We start from the raw sequence: 18,272 nt of genomic DNA, 5'->3' as shown, positions 1-18,272 counted from the left end.
GATCTAAATATTTTTATTAACACAAAACATAAAGTTATAAAAAGTATGAGTTTGAATACGAAGATTACATAGTGTTATTTTTGAATGAAATATAATTACAAGGATATTTTTCAGGGGGTATTGACAAAACCTGTTTCTGTTTCAGGTTCATCCGGCTGCTGATCAGCTGAATTTCCATACCCTGCATGTTCAGGGATTGATACATTCTCCGTTTCAGCTGGTTTTCCTACAGCCACAGCTTTTTTCAACAGCCAGGCCTCTTTTCTTTCCCTGTCCTTCCTAATTTTGGAAGGCTTCTTTTGTTTTCCTTCCCGTGGAACCTGAGGTCTAGGTACGGAGGAGAAGGTGGAACCCTGGGGTCTGGTGACTGATGAGAAGGTTATTGTTTCCTTCCCATTCTCAGTCTCCAGAGTCATCCTAGCCCAGATCCCTGCTGATCTACACTGATTGTATAATCTTAGGATGGCAGGGAAAGTATTCACCCCTGCCATCTTGTTTTAGCTCTAGTGTACTGCAGCAATCACATACTGTTGTGTTCGGTACCAAGGTCAGCTGAATACTGAAAGGTCAGCTGAATACTGATTTAGATTTTTTAATTGCACAACCAATTATGGTGAAATGTTCCATTGAAATATTCAAATTTAATAATCAAATATTTTCAATATTTAAACATAATAATTCAAATATTGATTAGTTCAGTACTTATATCATTTAATGCAGGAACTTTAAATTATTGTAAAGTTAATAGTATACCCTAGTTTGATTCAAACTTAATAATAAATTAAAAAGTTTAGATTTTAATTATAAAAATCATTTTTAGTGACCTTCCATTTTTAGAGTAGTATTTTCTACTTTACTCTTAATCTGATCAAAGGATGAGAAATGTATCTCTATTATTCCAGCTAGGAATTAAGCATGTGTAAGAGAGTGTAGGAATTAAGTGTCTGAATATATTTTTCGCAAGAAACAAGTGAGAGTTGAAAGTGTCAATAATTTAAGTAAAAGCTTTATTTTTTTCTAGAAATCAAAAATCATTGGCATTTTTGAATTCTTAAACACTGTGTTTGATTTGATATAATAAAAGTTGTATTAAGCAGGCCAAAGCATTTGAGGTTGTTATCGAAAGAAGCCTATACCCCCTTTCATTTTTCGCGTGTTATTTATCTGTGTTTTAGGGATTTAACACAGATATCTCTGTAGTCAATGATCAGACAATTCGCCAATTTTATTTTGGAAGACAAATTTAATCTACAAAAAAAAGTCTTATTGTTTCTGTTGAAACTTGTACCCTACTCTCTAAATCCTTACATGACCCAACTTGGTACAGTTGTATAACCAGCAAGTTCATGTGTAACATGCCACCGTAACATTTAATAGTTCTCTTTATCCCAGCAAGCCATGAACTAATATACAGAAGTGATTATTGGTCGGGACTTGTTTTTGAATTAGAAAGTACAAAACAACACTTTTGTAAGTTTAAAGATTGCTAAATTGTTAATTTTTAACTACAAACTAAACTTTCAATTCAATTAACAGATTTTCCATTCGTTAATATTCCAGTTTTTTTTAATGCCAATAATGGTTAATAAATCAAACATTAACAATTGGTCAGTTGGTTAATGAGAGTTAAGTACTTGTTTACTTGCATTTGTCATTTATTTTAATTTTCAGTTGAATTTTTCCTGAAACGTTCATTTAGCCAGATCTATGAGATTAAGCATATTCACCCTTTTTTGTTGAAGAAAGTGGTAAATGAAAAACCTTTTATTTTTTTATTGAACATTTTAATGTGGATGCAATTTTAAGGAAGAAAAGCAGCATTGTGTTCTCCTTTTCCTTCTCTTGTTTTTTTTCCATCTTCATTTCCTTCATCAGCTACTATTACCTCTGCAAACAAAGCAGAGTAAGCACTTTAGCATTATGGAAATCAAGATCTATGCTTGATCTCCTTTTCATTAACCTGCAAATTAATTTTATCTTACATTATTTCCCAGGAAAGTATCTAAAATACAACCAATCAGATTGTCAATTACAAAGCCAAACAGCCAATCAGAAGCCAAGAAATTAAGCAATTCTGTGTGCGCAATCAATTAGAGAACTCCATTTGGTTGCAACCAAGCAGAGATATGCAAAAATGAAACAGTGGATAAAGAGATTTAGCATTTGGAATTAAAGGAATCCAATTCTTAAGTTTTCAGAGCTAGAGTTGAAAACTTTAAATTAGGATACCTTCAATCCCCATCTTATTGAACTTCCAATGTGGACACTTTTAATTTCCATCTTAGTCAGCTCTTTTTATTTCTTTATTCTATCGCTGCCAGTTTCTGACTAATGAGAGTTCACTCATTAAATGACGCACAAAATTTGAAATTTTCAGATTAAAATAGTCTTGAAATGAACAAAAAAAGAAGATCAAGCATTGATCACAATATCCACAATTTTAAAGTTTTCAACTGTGCTCAGAAAGAGTTTTTGAAATAAAACTTTTTTATATCTAGTTGTCACAAAGCAGGAAACACATTGGCTAAACTAATGCAGTTTGTAGGATATCAAACAATGCCAGATGCCCAAGGTGAAAAGACGATTTAGTTCATACCCCATTTTTTTAAAATTGGCATCAGTCCTTTAATAAAGCTGTCTGATTAATTCTAGTTTATTGCATTATTATTACCTGGAATTATTGCGTTGATATAGAAACTTTTCTCTATGCAATTAATTATTCATTAGTTCAGATTATCCATTATATGCAGGGTGTCTCAATAAACATGAGAATTATTCAGATTATTCATTATATAAAAAGAAGCAACTTTTAATACTTTTTTTAGTTTTTTTGAATAAGTTTTGGATAACCCACTTGAAACAGTAATTATCAAAAAATCCCATGAGAAGCCGCAATGAATTCAACATACGCAAGTAATTAAATCATTTCAGATCCTTATTCATATTTTCAGTGTTTATATTTTAATTTTTTTCAAATATGAAAAATTTACATTTTTCCTTCATTCTAAAACTTTTAAAAATATTCAAACATTTTTATACAAATTTGAACAATTCTTTGCATTTTGTTAACTTCATTTTAAGTTATAAATAATTATATTATAAAGCAAAACAAAGGGTAATGATTTTCCTGAAGATTTGCTTACTCCACTTATTTTACGCATTCTTGCTGCAGCATCTACATTCTTTATGCTGCTGCTTCTAAATTATTTACAATGTCAAAATCAATTTCAATATCAAAGGAATACAACATCATGTTGCAAGGATTAGAACAAGAGGAAAGATAAATTTACTTGGAAGGGATTAGAGTATCTACTGTGGACTCTACCCTAGAGGAAAGATAAACTTACCTGGAAGGGATTAGAGTATCTACTGTGAACTCTACCCTAGAGGAAAGATAAATTTACATGGAAGGAATTGGAGTATCTACCCTGGACTCTACCCTAGAGGAAAGATAAATTTACCTGAGCCCGCGATTTAAAAACTTCGGCTCGAGCCGTAATTCCTTAAACGCGGCTTTAAGACCCAATCTTCGACCCAACTCTGACGACAGCTTGTGTCACGTGATTGACAGCTGCGAGATCTTAGGCTCGACTTAAGGAGTTAGGCCCAATGAAAATAAAACCGACCTTGGTTGGTTTTAGTGAAGAATAAGGCTCAATGTTGGGTCTTATTCTCATCAAAACCTGGAATGCACCAATTCCAACTATGAAAATCCGCCAACTACAACATTAAACCGGTTTAATGAACTAAACTCTGTTAAAAATTAGATGCAACTTAAATCCGAAAGCCCGAGCCGTAAATAAGGCTCAACGACAGCTTAGACCCGAGTCGTATTTTATTGAATTTTTTAAATCGCCGGCTCTGGAAGGAATTGGAGTATCTACTGTGGACTCTACCCTAGAGGAAAGATAAATTTACCTGGAAGGAATTAGAGTATCTTCTGTGGACTCTACCCTAGAGGAAAGATAAATTTACCTGGAAGGAATTGGAGTATCTACTGTGGACTCTACCCTAGAGTAAAGATAAATTTACTTGGAAGGAATTGGAGCATTTACTGTGGACTCTACCCTAGAAGAAGGATTAATTTACCTAGAAGGAATTGGAGTATCTACCCTGGACTCTACCCTAGAAGAAGGATTAATTTACCTAGAAGGAATTGGAGTATCAGCCCTGGACTCTACCCTAGAATCTGGTGGAGTAGCCTTCACTGAAATACAATTATTTGATAACAAAGTTTATCGGTTCAGAAAGGTGAATAATTACGAAAGGTCCTTAATTATACTTTTATTTCAGCAACCTGAGTGTTTGAAACAAAACTTCTGATTTTCACTACAAAAATTCCTGATTTAGTATTTCAATAATTTATCAATAAATTATTCTTTGGAAAAAAGATTTACCTTTTGGAAAACAAATTACCCTTTGGGAAATAAATTTCCCTTTTGGAAAATAAATTACCTCTCTTTATGAGAACTGTGGCAGACACAACAGAGTCCCTCCTTGATCCTTTAATAACATATTATCATTATGAAAACTAGTTAATAGTTATTTTGTGTTTTTTGAATGATATATATTTTTTAAAATCAGGATTTTTTATGACTTCACAAAAATTTCAGCATACTTTTTTATTTGGTTTTAAAATATTCATGATTTTTTATGAGGCTTCCCTTCAAACATTTATTCAAACCAATGGCGAACTTATAAAGTCGAGAATTATTTACCCTCCTACTTCACCATCGGCACATAAAGTTGGTAAAAATGTTTCCTGGGTTTACAAAAATCTGTTTATATTTGACCATTACATTTAATGAACTAAAAGTTTGCGAAAAATTGACAAAAGTTCAGGTATAATACATTTTTTTCTTTTCTTGTTATTTTTTTAAACTTGATTCATGCACTTTTAAAAGAAACCCTGTACAAAAAAGTCTGACTCCTTAACATACTTTTCATAACTGCAATGTTAGTTTGAAAGTAATTCTTTTGTAAGTTTGATATTACAATAAAAATGGTAGGGTTTCATTTACTTGTGGAAATAATAAATAAAAATGTTCCTAATGATGTGATTGATCCCCTTTTAGAGACCAAAGGTGTTCCAAGCCAGGGGTTTTCCACGTGTTCTGCGAGTTTGCCACTGAACATTCCAGCAGATGAAGCTTTCTCAAAATCAGCTGTTATCTACAAGATGGTTTTAAGGCTTAACACAATTCAATCTTATATCTGTTGCACTGTCAAATCTAAAAAGTTTGTTCATAATATTGAATTTACAGAAACCAATTTAATACAATTCAATTATAATCGAAATTACAAATAGAAAGTTAGGGATATAATAATTTGAGAGATATTCCATTCATAACATTCTGTTCAAAATTTGACACACCACATGTTTATAATTTCAAATTGTGTTTTTGTATTTTGTACAAACAAAAAGTTGTGAACAATAAGGAAATTCATCTGCAAGAGGCACATTGGTGTATCCCACATTTGAACTACTGTTTTTTGAGTTTGAACTATTGTTCACTCTAACTACTGATAAAAACGTAATTTCCTGTAGTTAAAACAACGCATTATTTACTATATGAACTTTTTAATATGCAGTTTAAAATTTTTATATTTCATTGAAAAATTTAGGTCAAACAATCATCACAAAATAGTTTAAATGATTTAAAAATATTTCACAATGGACATTAAAATAATTTAAATGACCAAAATAATATTTTAAATTAAATAGCTCAAATATGCAAAAAAAACATAGTTCAAATGAGCAAAAATGGTTCACATGATCAAAAAATTAGTTCAAATGTGCAAAAAAATTGTAAATAAAATAAAAATTAGTAAATATCAGGGTTAGGTTTGGTTAAGACACTTTCTGGGCTGAGTGCTGCTGCAAGGACATGCTGGTTGGGGCCTAACGCTGCGGCTAGGACAGGCTAGGGGCCCGAGCGCCATGGCTAAGCCAGCCTAGGGGGCTGGGCGCTGCGGCCAATGACCAACATTATCTATATGTTAAATATGAGATGCTCTCGAGTGTTGTCTCAAATATTTTTGGGCTCATTTGAACTATTTTTTTCATATGAAATATTTTTTGGCTCATTTGAACTATTTTTTTGCTCATTTGAACTATTTTTGGTTCATTTAATTCATTTTTTTGATCATTTAAACTATTTTTTGGCTCATTTGAACTATTCTTTGGCAAATATTGAACTATTTTTATTAATAGTACTTAATGAACAATTATAGTTCAAATGCGCAAATAAAAGTTTAAATGCTCTATAGAATGTTAATGCTTGAACTATTATTCGTTTGAACTACTACATGTGGTACCAAGTGCACAAAAAGTATAAAAAGTATAAAAAGTCAATAGTTCAAACGGCAGTAGTTCAAACTAAATAGCACCGTCCGGAATCGGCTTGAAAAATCTATTGGAAACTACGTAATTTTTTAAAACAGAAATATGATTAATCCCATTTTTCCGATGATGAGTAGAATTTGTGATGATTTGTATTTGAATAGGCCTGGTTGTTTTACTACTTTCTATAAGTTTTGCTATTACGCACACCACTATAGGAACACATTTGTCAATTACATTATATACTGGTAAAAACCGATTTTCACACCCCTAGCAAATATAAAAAATACTTGCCTGCTCTAACTGCTCATCAACATATGTTCTCTAAAATATATAAAAATTTAGTTTCGTTTTTTTCTTGTTATCAATTTTTTCCAAATAATTAAATGTGCATAGTAACTTAAATGTAAGGTGTTTTTAGACAACTTAAAATCATTAGAAAAAGGATCAGTACTTATTAACTACAGCAATTAATTATTTAATTTTACTTTACTGGGAAGGTAACAGAATTTTACTTTACCAAGGGTTGCTGCACAAGACCAATTTTGCCTATAAAACATCCAGGTCGATGTATTTTAGACAAATTTGGACGAGGTAACCCGTGGTTTTATAGAAATGATTGATGTAAGACAGAAGACTGTAAGATATAACAATGGAGGCCCAATTTAAAGAATTTGAGCCGCGGCTCAAATTTGAGACGCGGCTTAAATTTGAGACGTGGCTTAAATTTAAGACGTGGCTTAAATTTGAGACACGGCTCAAATATGGTTGGTCCACTTAAAATTGTATTCAATATTTCAAGATTTAAGCCGGCGCTCAATTGAAACCGGTCTTTGATGGATTTGAGACACGGCTCAAATTCATTAAATTCGGACTCGGGACAGTATGAAAAGATCATCTCCTTTAGGTGAGATTATAATATCTGACCAGTATTGCTGCTTCCTCCTCCTCCTGTACTCCTTGAGCCCGGTTCAGTTTCCTGTTTATCTTCGCATCTATCAGACGCAGGATTGCTAAAGTTAAATGTTGATAGATTTTTTAATAAATAAGTGAACATTCCCTTTGTAGGGTAGAAGGGAGAGATTAGTCATCGCTGTTCAGAGTTGAATTCACCCCCCCCTATAAAAATGGAGACATCTTTGTTTATTTTACCTCAATCGTTTGTTAAAAACATTTATTAAATTTATCATTTTTTTGACACGCACCCCCCTCCCCTCCTCCAGTTCCACGGTATCCTATACTTTATAATGGAAACATTTTTGTGCATTTTTCTTTGATGCAGGGTGTTCCACGAAACATGACAGTTAATAAATAGTTTAGAATGTCGTCTTTTATATACTGGATAAGATTTAAAGACTTTTCAGTTTAGTTCGTAGAAAAATCTTTTACTTTAATATATCTTAATCTGTGACTTTACTATAATAAAACTGTCATAAAATGTTTATTATTATTCTCTATTGTATCAAACAACTTAACACATTATGGAAGAAGACATTTTAAAATATTCACCAACTGTCATGTTTCGTGGGACACCCTGTACTTCATTTATGAATTGAAATTCTTCTTTGAGGAGATCTTCTTTCCCCCACAGTATTTATAATTAAAACGTTTTCTGTATTTTTCCTTATTTATTTAATTAATAGTTCTTTGTGAAATCACATATTATGTATAAAAATTCCCTTTTTTGTAGGTTTAAATTAAAGTTTTTATCCAAAACAAAAACAAATATTTTTTTAATTTGCAAAAGAATATTTATGAAAATCCACCAAATCAAAAAACCCGTTTTAAATGCTAATTCTACCTGATACAATGAGCCCTAAGATAATACAGCTTAAGCCGAACACTACAGTATAAACTGTATCCGAGGCTATGCATCGTCTTCCATTCAATCCATCAACTAGATAATGGATAATCCATTAAAGGAACTGTAGAGACGTAGATCTAAGTTAATCTCTTCTAACGAAATGGCATGTCCGATTCACAATGGTACCCCTAAAAGCCTGTCAAAAGGTGTATTAAATGGGAACTACGGGGTCTCAGAACCCCCCCCCTCATTTATCAGTGAAACCTATGGTTTCCAGGGGGTTTTGGGCCCAAGTGATTTATAGGAAAGAAAACAAATTTAAGCCCCCCCCCCTCTGGAGTCTGGACAAATTCATATTACTTTCTTGAGCTTGTCTGACCAAGAAACATTTTCTTACAGTGAAAACCAGAAAACAATGGAATAGAAAGACAAAATTTCAGCAATACTAAGCGTTTTGATTTTGTTACAAAGCAAATATCTTTACTTGTAACTTAGCAATTCACAATTTAAGTGAAAAGGGTATATTTACACTGTACAATTGCTATGTCTAAATTTCATTGAACTAGTTTAAGTCCTAACTTGAGTTTAAAAGTCGTCTTCCTATTTCAGAGTTTTCTTGTTATCACAGTATTTTATTTTAAGTTAAATGGAATATTTTCAATTTTAATTTCTCTTTGAATTACATGCGGAACAATGTAAACGGTTGTCAGAGTTTATTATATATATATTATTATCACCTATTCACAATAGATTGTGTCTACAGTCTCTTTAGACGAATAAAAATAAATAGATAGATGCACAAATTATATTAATCAAATAAAAATAATCTAAGCAAAGTTTTTGAAAATTGAAAATGAATTTAAAACTACAACCACAATAAAACAGGCTTAAGAAATTTTGATTTTAAATATGGTTGAAAAATGAAACTACTGAAATAAATCAGTATGTATTGTATACATTATATACAAAGATGCAGAAAAGCTAAATCTATTTAAATATTGTTGTTCGTTCAATCATTGTCCATGAACGTTCCATTTCGTTCGTTCGTTGTTCATGAATGTTCCATTTCGTTCGTTTATCGTTAATGAACTTTCCATTTTGTGAATTCATCGTTCATGAACGTTCCATTTCTTTCGTTCATCGTTCATGAACGTTCCATTTCGTTCGTTCATCGTTTATGAACGTTTCATTTTTTCGTTCATTGTTCATCATCTTTCCATTTTTTTGTTCATCGTTCATGAACGTTCCATTTTGTTTGTTTATTATTCATGAACGTTCCATTTTGTTCATTTATCGTTTATGAAGGTTCGTTCCATTTTTTTGTTCATCGTTCATGAACGTTCCATTTCGTTCGTTCATCGTTCATGAACGTTCCATTTTGTTCGCTTAACTTTCATGAACCTTCAATTTTGTTCGTTTAACTTTCATGAACCTTCAATTTTGTTTGTTCATCAATCATGAACCTTCCATTTTGTTCGTTTATCATTCATGAACGTTCCATTTTGTTCATTTATCGTTCATGAACGTTCCATTTTGTTCGTTCATAAGTCATGAACATTTCATTTCCTTCGTTCATCGTTTATGAACATTCCATTTCTATCATTCATCGTTCATGAACGTTTCATTTCGTTTGTTTATAATTCCTGAACGTTTTATTTTGTTCGTTCATCGTTCCTGAACGTTCCATTTCATTCTTGAAGGTTCCATTTTGTTCGTTCATTGTTCATGAACGTTTCATTTGATCGTGCATCGTTAATGAACGTTCCATTTTGTTTGTTCATCGTTCATGAACGTTCCATTTCATTAGTTCATCGTTCATGAACATTCCATTTCCTTCGTTCATCGTTTATGAACATTCCATTTCTATCGCTCATCGTTCATGAACGTTTCATTTCGTTCGTTTATAATTCATGAACGTTCCATTTTGTTCGTTCATCGTTCCTGAACGTTCCATTTCATTCTTGAAGGTTCCATTTTTTTCGTTCATTGTTCATGAACGTTTAATTTGTTCGTGCATCGTTCATGAACGTTCCATTTTGTTTGTTCATCGTTCATGAACGTTCTATTTTGTTTGTTCATCGTTCATGAACGTTCCTTTTTGTTCGTTCAAAAAGCACGATGCCCTTCTCTTGGCCAAAAAGCGCCAAAAATCCAAATTCTTATATTTAAATTTTTTAATAATCTGGGTATATACCTACACCTATCACCCCCAGACAGAGTTCAAAGTCCTGTTTATGAGTAGCACCTTCTCCTCCCATTTTTGTAGATCAGTCTAGAATTTTTCACCTTTTTTATGTTAATCTTTTTAATTTTTCATTATAATCTTTTCTTATTTCATTCTCAAAATATTTTTTTTCTGCTTATAGAGAAAGAGATGTATTCCTTCTAAAAATCAACGTTGTTGATCCAAATTTTTAGCTTTATAGTTCAACAAATGGGCCCTGATCTTATTTGTTTCACTCATAAGGGATTATTTATTTGGTCCGTTTTGCTGTCTGCAGTCAGTATGTACTGTACAAGTTTCTGTACCTGCTTAAAAGTGGGTCGGGTACTTCAAGTGAACCATGTTTTCAGACTAGAGTTTCCAATTTCTTACTGATTAATTTAGATCCGTAATCTTTATTTCAATAACTCCAGGAAAAGTGGCGTAAGGTGTTTACGGATCCAAATTTGAAACCCTAATCCTAATATTTGGCTAGGATAAGGATATCTAAAATTTGAAACCCTAATCCTGATATTTGGCTAGGATAAGGATATCTAAAATTTGAAACCTTAATCCTAATATTTGGCTAGGATAAGGATATCTAAAATTTGAAACCCTAATCCTGATATTTGGTAGGATAAGGATATCTAAAATTTGAAACCTTAATCCTGATATTTGGTTAGGATAAGGATATCTAAAATTTGAAACCTTGATCCTAATATTTGGCTAGGATAAGGATATCTAAAATTTGAAACCCTAATCCTGATATTTGGTTAGGATAAGGATATCTAAAATTTGAAACCTAAATTGTTCTAAAACAAAATTACAAAATCGTCACACATTATAATTATGTTGAATTAAATGATGAACAAACTCTTGAACGGACTGTCCCTTCATGTTAAGTGTACCTCAGCTGAAAGGGTTACATTTGCAATTCACAATGGAGATCGTCTTTCCTTTTTTAATTTGTAAAATTTCCCATGAGGATTTTAAAATTGGAATTGTCAAAAATGATTTGTTTAATTCTGACAGTTTTTAAACGGCTATTTCTCTGTCATTTTTTGAAATTTTTACAATCTGTAAACAGATTTGTGGAACTATAATCAACGTTTTGCAATATAACAAAATATGCGCAATATGTATTGCAAACACATAAATTCAGTTTACTTATAAACCAGTAGTATTTCGATAAAACGTTTCACGTGTAGTTTAACCTTTCTTTGGGTAGGCGGGTTAGATAAAAATATTTGTTTAAGAGGGCAGCCAAGGTCAAGGGGTACCTCTGAGTTTTTAAAGTTCTTCGATATTTCGTTGAAGAGTTATTACTAAGAACTCAAACTTGCGGTAATTTTTAATACTTGTTAAAAAAAGTAAATTCAGTTATAAAACAAATCGTTAATATTTTGAAAAAATTTTTTGATAAAATTTTTTTACAGATTGGAAAAATTTACAACAATAACAAAGTTACAACAATTTAAAAAATGACCGGACTAGAAGGATATATATTTAAATATATATACATATATATCCCTTTTTAGACCCATGATACAAATTACAAAATTGTCACCAACATTATATGATTAAAAGGAGCAAAGAAGATGAAAATGATTACAAAATGTTTTTGTTACCACTGTCTTCATTATGAGGAGAGGTGACACATATAAATATAAAACTGTCCATGAAACAACTTTTAACATTTAACTGATCTGTTTCTGTAGAATAGATAAGATGTTTCATGAAGAGATAAACTGCTATCCAATACAAAGACAAGCCACGCATAACCAAGACAATTCTATGATTACATTATTTTAGATACTCATAACATGAAAAAGACATTGTTTCGAGGTATTCTGAAGCTGCATCATGATTTTTTTATAGCAATCAAATGTTAGAATTGCAAGCTCTTGAAACCTGTAAAAATCTAACATTTCTGGCGTGTTCATATTATGCTTTTTTGTAAGGTTTATTTGCAAATAAAATAAAATTATTACAAATTGAACTCTTAGCAGAGAGTGAGATATTAGCAATCAATTCTTATCTACTTAACTTTGATCATTAATCAAGTATACGAAATGTTTCTTAATTCTTTGTAAAATGTAATACAATATCGTTTAAACCCAAAAAACTTAGAGTCTTAGACTCCGCGGTAGCAGTACATAAAATATATGAAAATATAAATTCTTGATATGATTGCTGTCTCGAGACAAATGTAATTTTGTTACAAAAAAAACCAAACTGAACATTCGTCACAAATTTAAATTAATAAATCCTTATATATTTGAAACCTGATAAAATAGAAATTTGATATTTCAAACCATCAAAAAGTATTAGATAAAATAGTTTGAAATATCAAAGCAATAATTTAGGATTTAAAATTAAGATTTTGTTGCAAATATCAAAATATCAAAATAAAGAGCAACTTAAAGAATGATTTAAACAATTATTACTGTCATTAGATCATTTGGACATTGTGTAGAAACAAACTTTAAATATAAGTTGTTTGACCTTTAATATTACCATGCTTACCTTGAGAAACAAATTTTAAATATAAGTTGTTTGACCTTTATAATATTACCATGCTTACCTTGAGAAACAAACTTTAAAGATAAGTTGTTTGACCTTTAATATTACCGTTAATATAAACATTACCTTTTACAAACATTCAGGTTCGCATTTTAGCAACAAGTGCAAGAATTTAAAATTTATATTTATGACCATTGCATATTGGCGTTTACAAAAATTTCTTTGTTTGAAATTTTAAACCATTTCACGAGGGGTTAAAGTAAAACAAAGCAATTTCTTTATGAACTTAAATAAACTGAGTAAAAACTTTATATGATGTAGCAAAGCCCTAAACTTTACAGCTAACCTGCTTTTCTGATTGAATTCATTAAACAAAATGAAGTGATGATTGAAATGCCTTTTTCAGTGGCAAAAGCTCCAAAAATTGCCTTACATTATCTTATTTTATTGTAAATACTACTCAAAACTTTCCACCTAATAAACAGATTCTTCTGTCCGTTCTTAGTTTTGTGTATATCGTTTCCGGAATCGTTTCCGGAAGAGACTTGGAAAAAAAAACTTTGGAAAAAGTCCTGAGAAAAATGTAACGAGATATGGTCCTGTATTTTAAATTCCTGGGATTTTTTTCCGTAAAAAACTTTAATTATAATTATACTTCTTATTTCAAGGACAATTTTTTCACATTACTTTTTAGTGCTTACTTTTAGGGAAAATCCGAAAACTTTTATTCAGAGATTTTTTTCTGGTGGATACCCATTTTCAGGGTCGTTCTAGAGTTGGACTTTTTTCCATTTGTTCGTTCATTGTTTGTCAACAACACATATTCAAATAGAAAAAATTCTAAAAATTATTAAATCTTTTGTTCAGTAAAAAAAATACCGTTTTTAAAAGTACATTCGAAAAAAATGTAGTCAGTAAAAACGACACAAAATGCCGACCGTTTTTTTAAAGTTCGTTCGACAAAATCGTTCGTCATTATATTTGTTTAGAATTCCTTCAAACTAACAACTAAGAAAATAAATGTGAACGATCGTTTATGAGTTTAAATTGGTAGTTTCAAAAAAAACGATCGTTTTTTTTTCTCTGAGCCATGCAGTTTCTTCGTCCATCGTTCGTTAACTTTTCCGAATGACACGTTAATTTTTAAATATTTCATTCGTTAACAAAAATTTTGCATGTCCATTGTCCATCTTTATCTATACTAAATGTTGCATGTCCATTGTCCGTCTTTATCTAAACTAAATGTTGCATGTCCATTGTCCATCTTTATCTAAACTAAATGTTGCATGTCCATTGTCCATTGTCCATTGTCCATCTTTATCTAAACTAAATGTTGCATATCCATTGTCCGTCTTTATCTGTACTGAATGTTGCATGTCCATTGTCCATCTTTATCTATACTGAATGTTGCATGCCCATTGTCCATCTTTATCTAAACTAAATGTTGCATGTCCATTGTCCATCTTTATCTAAACTAAATGTTGCATGTCCATTGTCCATCTTTATCTAAACTAATCCATTGTCCATGTTTATCTGAACTAAATGTTGCATGTCCATTGTCCATTGTCCATGTTTATCTAAACTAAATGTTGCATGTCCATTGTCCATCTTTATCTAAACTAAATGTTGCATGTCCATTGTCCATCTTTATCTATACTGAATTCTTTTAAGTCATCTATACTGATCACCATTTTCACCCAGCTGGCAGTCGTTTATAAATATTTGTATGCCGACATTCGACAAATTCTCTCTATTTCAGTTTTTAATTCCACCCAATCTTTATACAAGCAGAGAGAAATTAACATGTAAAGAAAAGAATTAGAAACTTGTATTTCGATTAAAAAGTTCAATTATTTTGTTTGGGTTTAGAGATGTTTCTCATCTAATTATTTTGTCCGCTCTTTGAACTGTTAAAATCACCACCCACCCACACACAAGTGACGTATACGACAAAACATTCAGTCGGAGCAAAGACATCAACCAGAGCACACCTCTCGGTCACGTGTTCATCATTTTTAAGTAAGCGTAACCCTCCATGCAAAGACAGCAATGCCCTGTTCTTAAAGGTTCTTTTCAAACCTATTTAAGATCAATATTGTGAAAGATATTTTTGGTTTTCTTTGTGTAAAAGGGTTTAATCCCATAATTCCCTTATATTTTGCTGCAGAAGAATCAATATTTCAATTGAAAAAATATTTTTATGTCAGTTGATAGAATTCATCTCTTCGTAGCTAAAGTTTTCAAGAACACCACGGGCACACTAAAAAATCATGAGGTTCACTTGCATAAAAAACTTAACAGTCCCTTATGCAGACAAAGAATTTATGTTTGGTTGTTAAAAACAATGACGCATGTACAAAAGTGCGTTACTGCCAAAAATTCTACGGTTTAGAAGCATCTTTTTCTTTGGCAGGGTGTTAATTGTAATGAATGGTAGATTTGTAGCTTTAAAATCTTCAAATTTAAGGCTACAATGAGAACCAGAAAACTTGGGAATAGAAAGACGACATTAAAACAGAATATAAGTTTAATTGTTGCGGTTGCAAAGCAAAGGGTCAATTCTGATTTGAAATCATAAGGATTTCAACCCTACTGAAGAAAAAACACATTATTTTTATTGTTTTTCTTTGTATATCCTGCAAAGAAAATGATTACTAGCATCAAACTCTAATTTTTATAAAATGCTGATGTCCTAAACCTTCTATATTTCAAGTTATGAATTAATAAATGTTAAATAGTCATAAAATATCAAGGGTTTAACCTACTACATTGCAAGTTGATTTTGATTTCGTCTTTTTATTCCAATTATAATTTGGGACACATTCGATACGTTAAACATTACAGAAATGATATTCTACTAAAAGATTATATATAGATAAATTTCAATCCATATACAGAGAATTGATTTCACGATAATGTTCATGGGCGAATTTAAAAATGATCATTGGTGAATGGTGATGTGATAATAAAAATAAAGTTGAGTGTTAACAGATGTTTTATTTTATTCTTTGATACACCTACCAATTGGATATATCTTGATAGATAAATAGCTAGATAGATAGATAGATAATTAGATAGATAGATATTTATATAGTTATATAGATAGATAGATAGTTAGATGGATATATAGATATATATAGAGATATATAGATAGATAGGTAGATAGACGATTGATAAAAAATGGATAAAAAATCGTTAAATTTTGAAAACAAATGATTTGCGTTGCTGGCAGCGTGGGTGGGAAACCCATGCAGTTTTTAACTAATAGATCTACATAAATACAATATACAATATGCATGCAGTTTTTAACTAATATATCTACATAGATACAATATACAATATACAAGCAGTTTTTAACTAATAGATCTACATAGATACAATATACAATATACATGCAGTTTTTAACTAATAGATCTACATAGATACATTATACAATATGCATGCAGTTTTTAACTAATAGATCTACATACAATATATAATATACATGCAGTTTTAACTAATAGATCTACATAGAAACAATATACAATATACATGCAGTTTTTAACTAATAGATACATAGAAACAATATACAATATACATGCAGTTTTTAACTAATAGATTTACATAAATACAATATACAATATACATGCAGTTTTTAACTAATATATCTACATAGATACAATATACAATATACATGCAGTTTTTAACTAATAGATCTACATACAATATACAATATACATGCAGTTTTTAACTAATAGATCTACATAGATACATTATACAATATGCATGCAGTTTTTAACTAATAGATCTACATACAATATATAATATACATGCAGTTTTAACTAATAGATCTACATAGAAACAATATACAATATACATGCAGTTTTTAACTAATAGATCTACATAGATACAATATACAATATACATGCAGTTTTTAACTAATATATCTACATACAATATACAATATACATGCAGTTTTTAACTAAACAATATACAATATACATGCAGTTTTTAACTAATAGATTTACATAGAAACAATATACAATATACATGCAGTTTTTAACTAATAGATTTACATAAATACATTATACAATATACATGCAGTTTTAAACTAATATATCTAAATAAATACAATATACAATATACATGCAGTTTTTAACTAATATATCTACATAGATGCAATATACAATATACATGCAGTTGTTAACTAATAGATTTACATAGATACAATATACAATATACATGCAGTTTTTAACTAATATATCTACATAGATGCAATATACAATATACATGCAGTTTTTAACTAATATATCTACATAGATGCAATATACAATATACATGCAGTTTTTAACTAATATATTTACATAGATACAATATACAATATACATGCAGTTTTTAACTAATAGATCTACATAGATACAATATACAATATACATGCAGTTGTTAACTAATAGATCTACATAAATACAACATTCAATATACATGCAGTTTTCAACTAATATATCTACATAGATACAATATACAATATACATGCAGTTTTTAACTAATAGATCTACATAGATACATTATACAATATGCATGCAGTTTTTAACTAATATATCTACATACAATATACAATATACATGCAGTTTTTAACTAATAGATTTACATAGACACATTATACAATATACAATATACAATATACATACAGTGATGTTACCCACAAAGGATGAGAATTCACTGACATGACAAGCATAAACTTTGTGTGCATGGCTATCTAAAAGTTGCGTCGGAGATCTGCCTTGAATATGGTAAATTTTAGAAATTTAAAGTTATTTGGCAAAAAAAGAGTTAAAATTTGAAAGGAACTGTTGATGTATGATTTATAATACGTGCTAACTTCTCTGAGGGTAGCACTGTTTGTGTGTTTTGTCAGGTTATTATCACTTTTTTCTAAAAAAATTAACTCCATGTTTTTTTTAATGCTTTCAGATTAATTTTGGTACGCTATGAACCAGAAGAATAAACAGCTTAAGAAAACTGGAAAACGACAGGAGGAAAAATCTGCGAAAATTTCACCCAAACTTGAGCGTATTCTAGAATATGGACAGGAGTTTGAACAGCTGATAAAACGAGAACTAGAATCTATCAAAAATGACGCAACAACGCCCTCGAAACAAGTTTCTGCGTCAAAAAAATCAATCATCGTTTGCGCCACAGTGGTTGAAAAGAGTGGTGCAGAAATAATGGACAATGTTTTTGAAACTACATTTGCTGATAATTCAAATATTGTTCTTATGGATCCATCTTTTGATTTCAGGTATCCCAGATTGTATTTTAGATTGATATTTTTTGGGAAAATTTATTTTAAATTGTTAAGTTACAATGTAAGTTCCGTTTCCTGGAATTTTGAATAAGTGACATTTTAATGTGGTTTGTTA

General features: G+C 30.5%; 1 protein-coding gene across 4 annotated transcripts; it reads right to left on the bottom strand.

The window, feature by feature from the left end:
• Positions 1–1,749: 1,749 nt before the first annotated feature.
• LOC111711827 (uncharacterized) lies at positions 1,750–12,053 on the bottom strand. Of its 4 annotated transcripts, none has more exons than XM_023486278.1 (10): positions 11,979–12,053; positions 8,145–8,240; positions 7,271–7,356; positions 6,638–6,667; positions 5,049–5,172; positions 4,456–4,503; positions 4,147–4,207; positions 3,128–3,198; positions 2,672–2,704; positions 1,750–1,887 (listed from the first exon to the last, which is right to left on the bottom strand). In XM_023486278.1, the coding sequence occupies exons 1-10, from the start codon at positions 12,028–12,030 to the stop codon at positions 1,802–1,804; spliced, it is 687 nt and encodes a 228-aa protein (XP_023342046.1). In that variant the 5' UTR covers positions 12,031–12,053; the 3' UTR covers positions 1,750–1,801. The 4 variants fall into 4 exon arrangements, with proteins under 4 accessions (XP_023342046.1, XP_023342049.1, XP_023342047.1 ...); XM_023486281.1 differs by lacking the exon at positions 11,979–12,053 and adding an exon at positions 10,342–10,450; XM_023486279.1 differs by lacking the exon at positions 2,672–2,704.
• Positions 12,054–18,272: the final 6,219 nt, after the last annotated feature.

The sequence above is a fragment of the Eurytemora carolleeae genome, unplaced genomic scaffold, assembly GCF_000591075.1.
Source record: "Eurytemora carolleeae unplaced genomic scaffold, Eaff_2.0 scaffold1141, whole genome shotgun sequence".
Classification (NCBI taxonomy): Eukaryota; Metazoa; Arthropoda; class Copepoda; order Calanoida; family Temoridae; genus Eurytemora; species Eurytemora carolleeae.
The sequence above is the reverse complement of the archived record's forward strand: the minus strand, read 5'-3'. Positions and strand labels throughout refer to the sequence as shown.

What these genes read in the sequence shown, in the direction of transcription:
- LOC111711827 (XM_023486281.1), bottom strand. Translation starts at nt 10,405, where the DNA reads ATGGGAGGAGAAGGTGCTACTCATAAACAGGACTTTGAACTCTGTCTG. An exon ending in TCTGGGGGTGATAGGTGTAG is followed by an intron (nt 8,241 to 10,341) that starts GTATATACCCAG and finishes TCCATTATCTAG; the next exon opens with TTGATGGATTGAATGGAAGA. An exon ending in CTTAGGGCTCATTGTATCAG is followed by an intron (nt 7,357 to 8,144) that starts GTAGAATTAGCA and finishes ATTTAACTTTAG; the next exon opens with CAATCCTGCGTCTGATAGAT.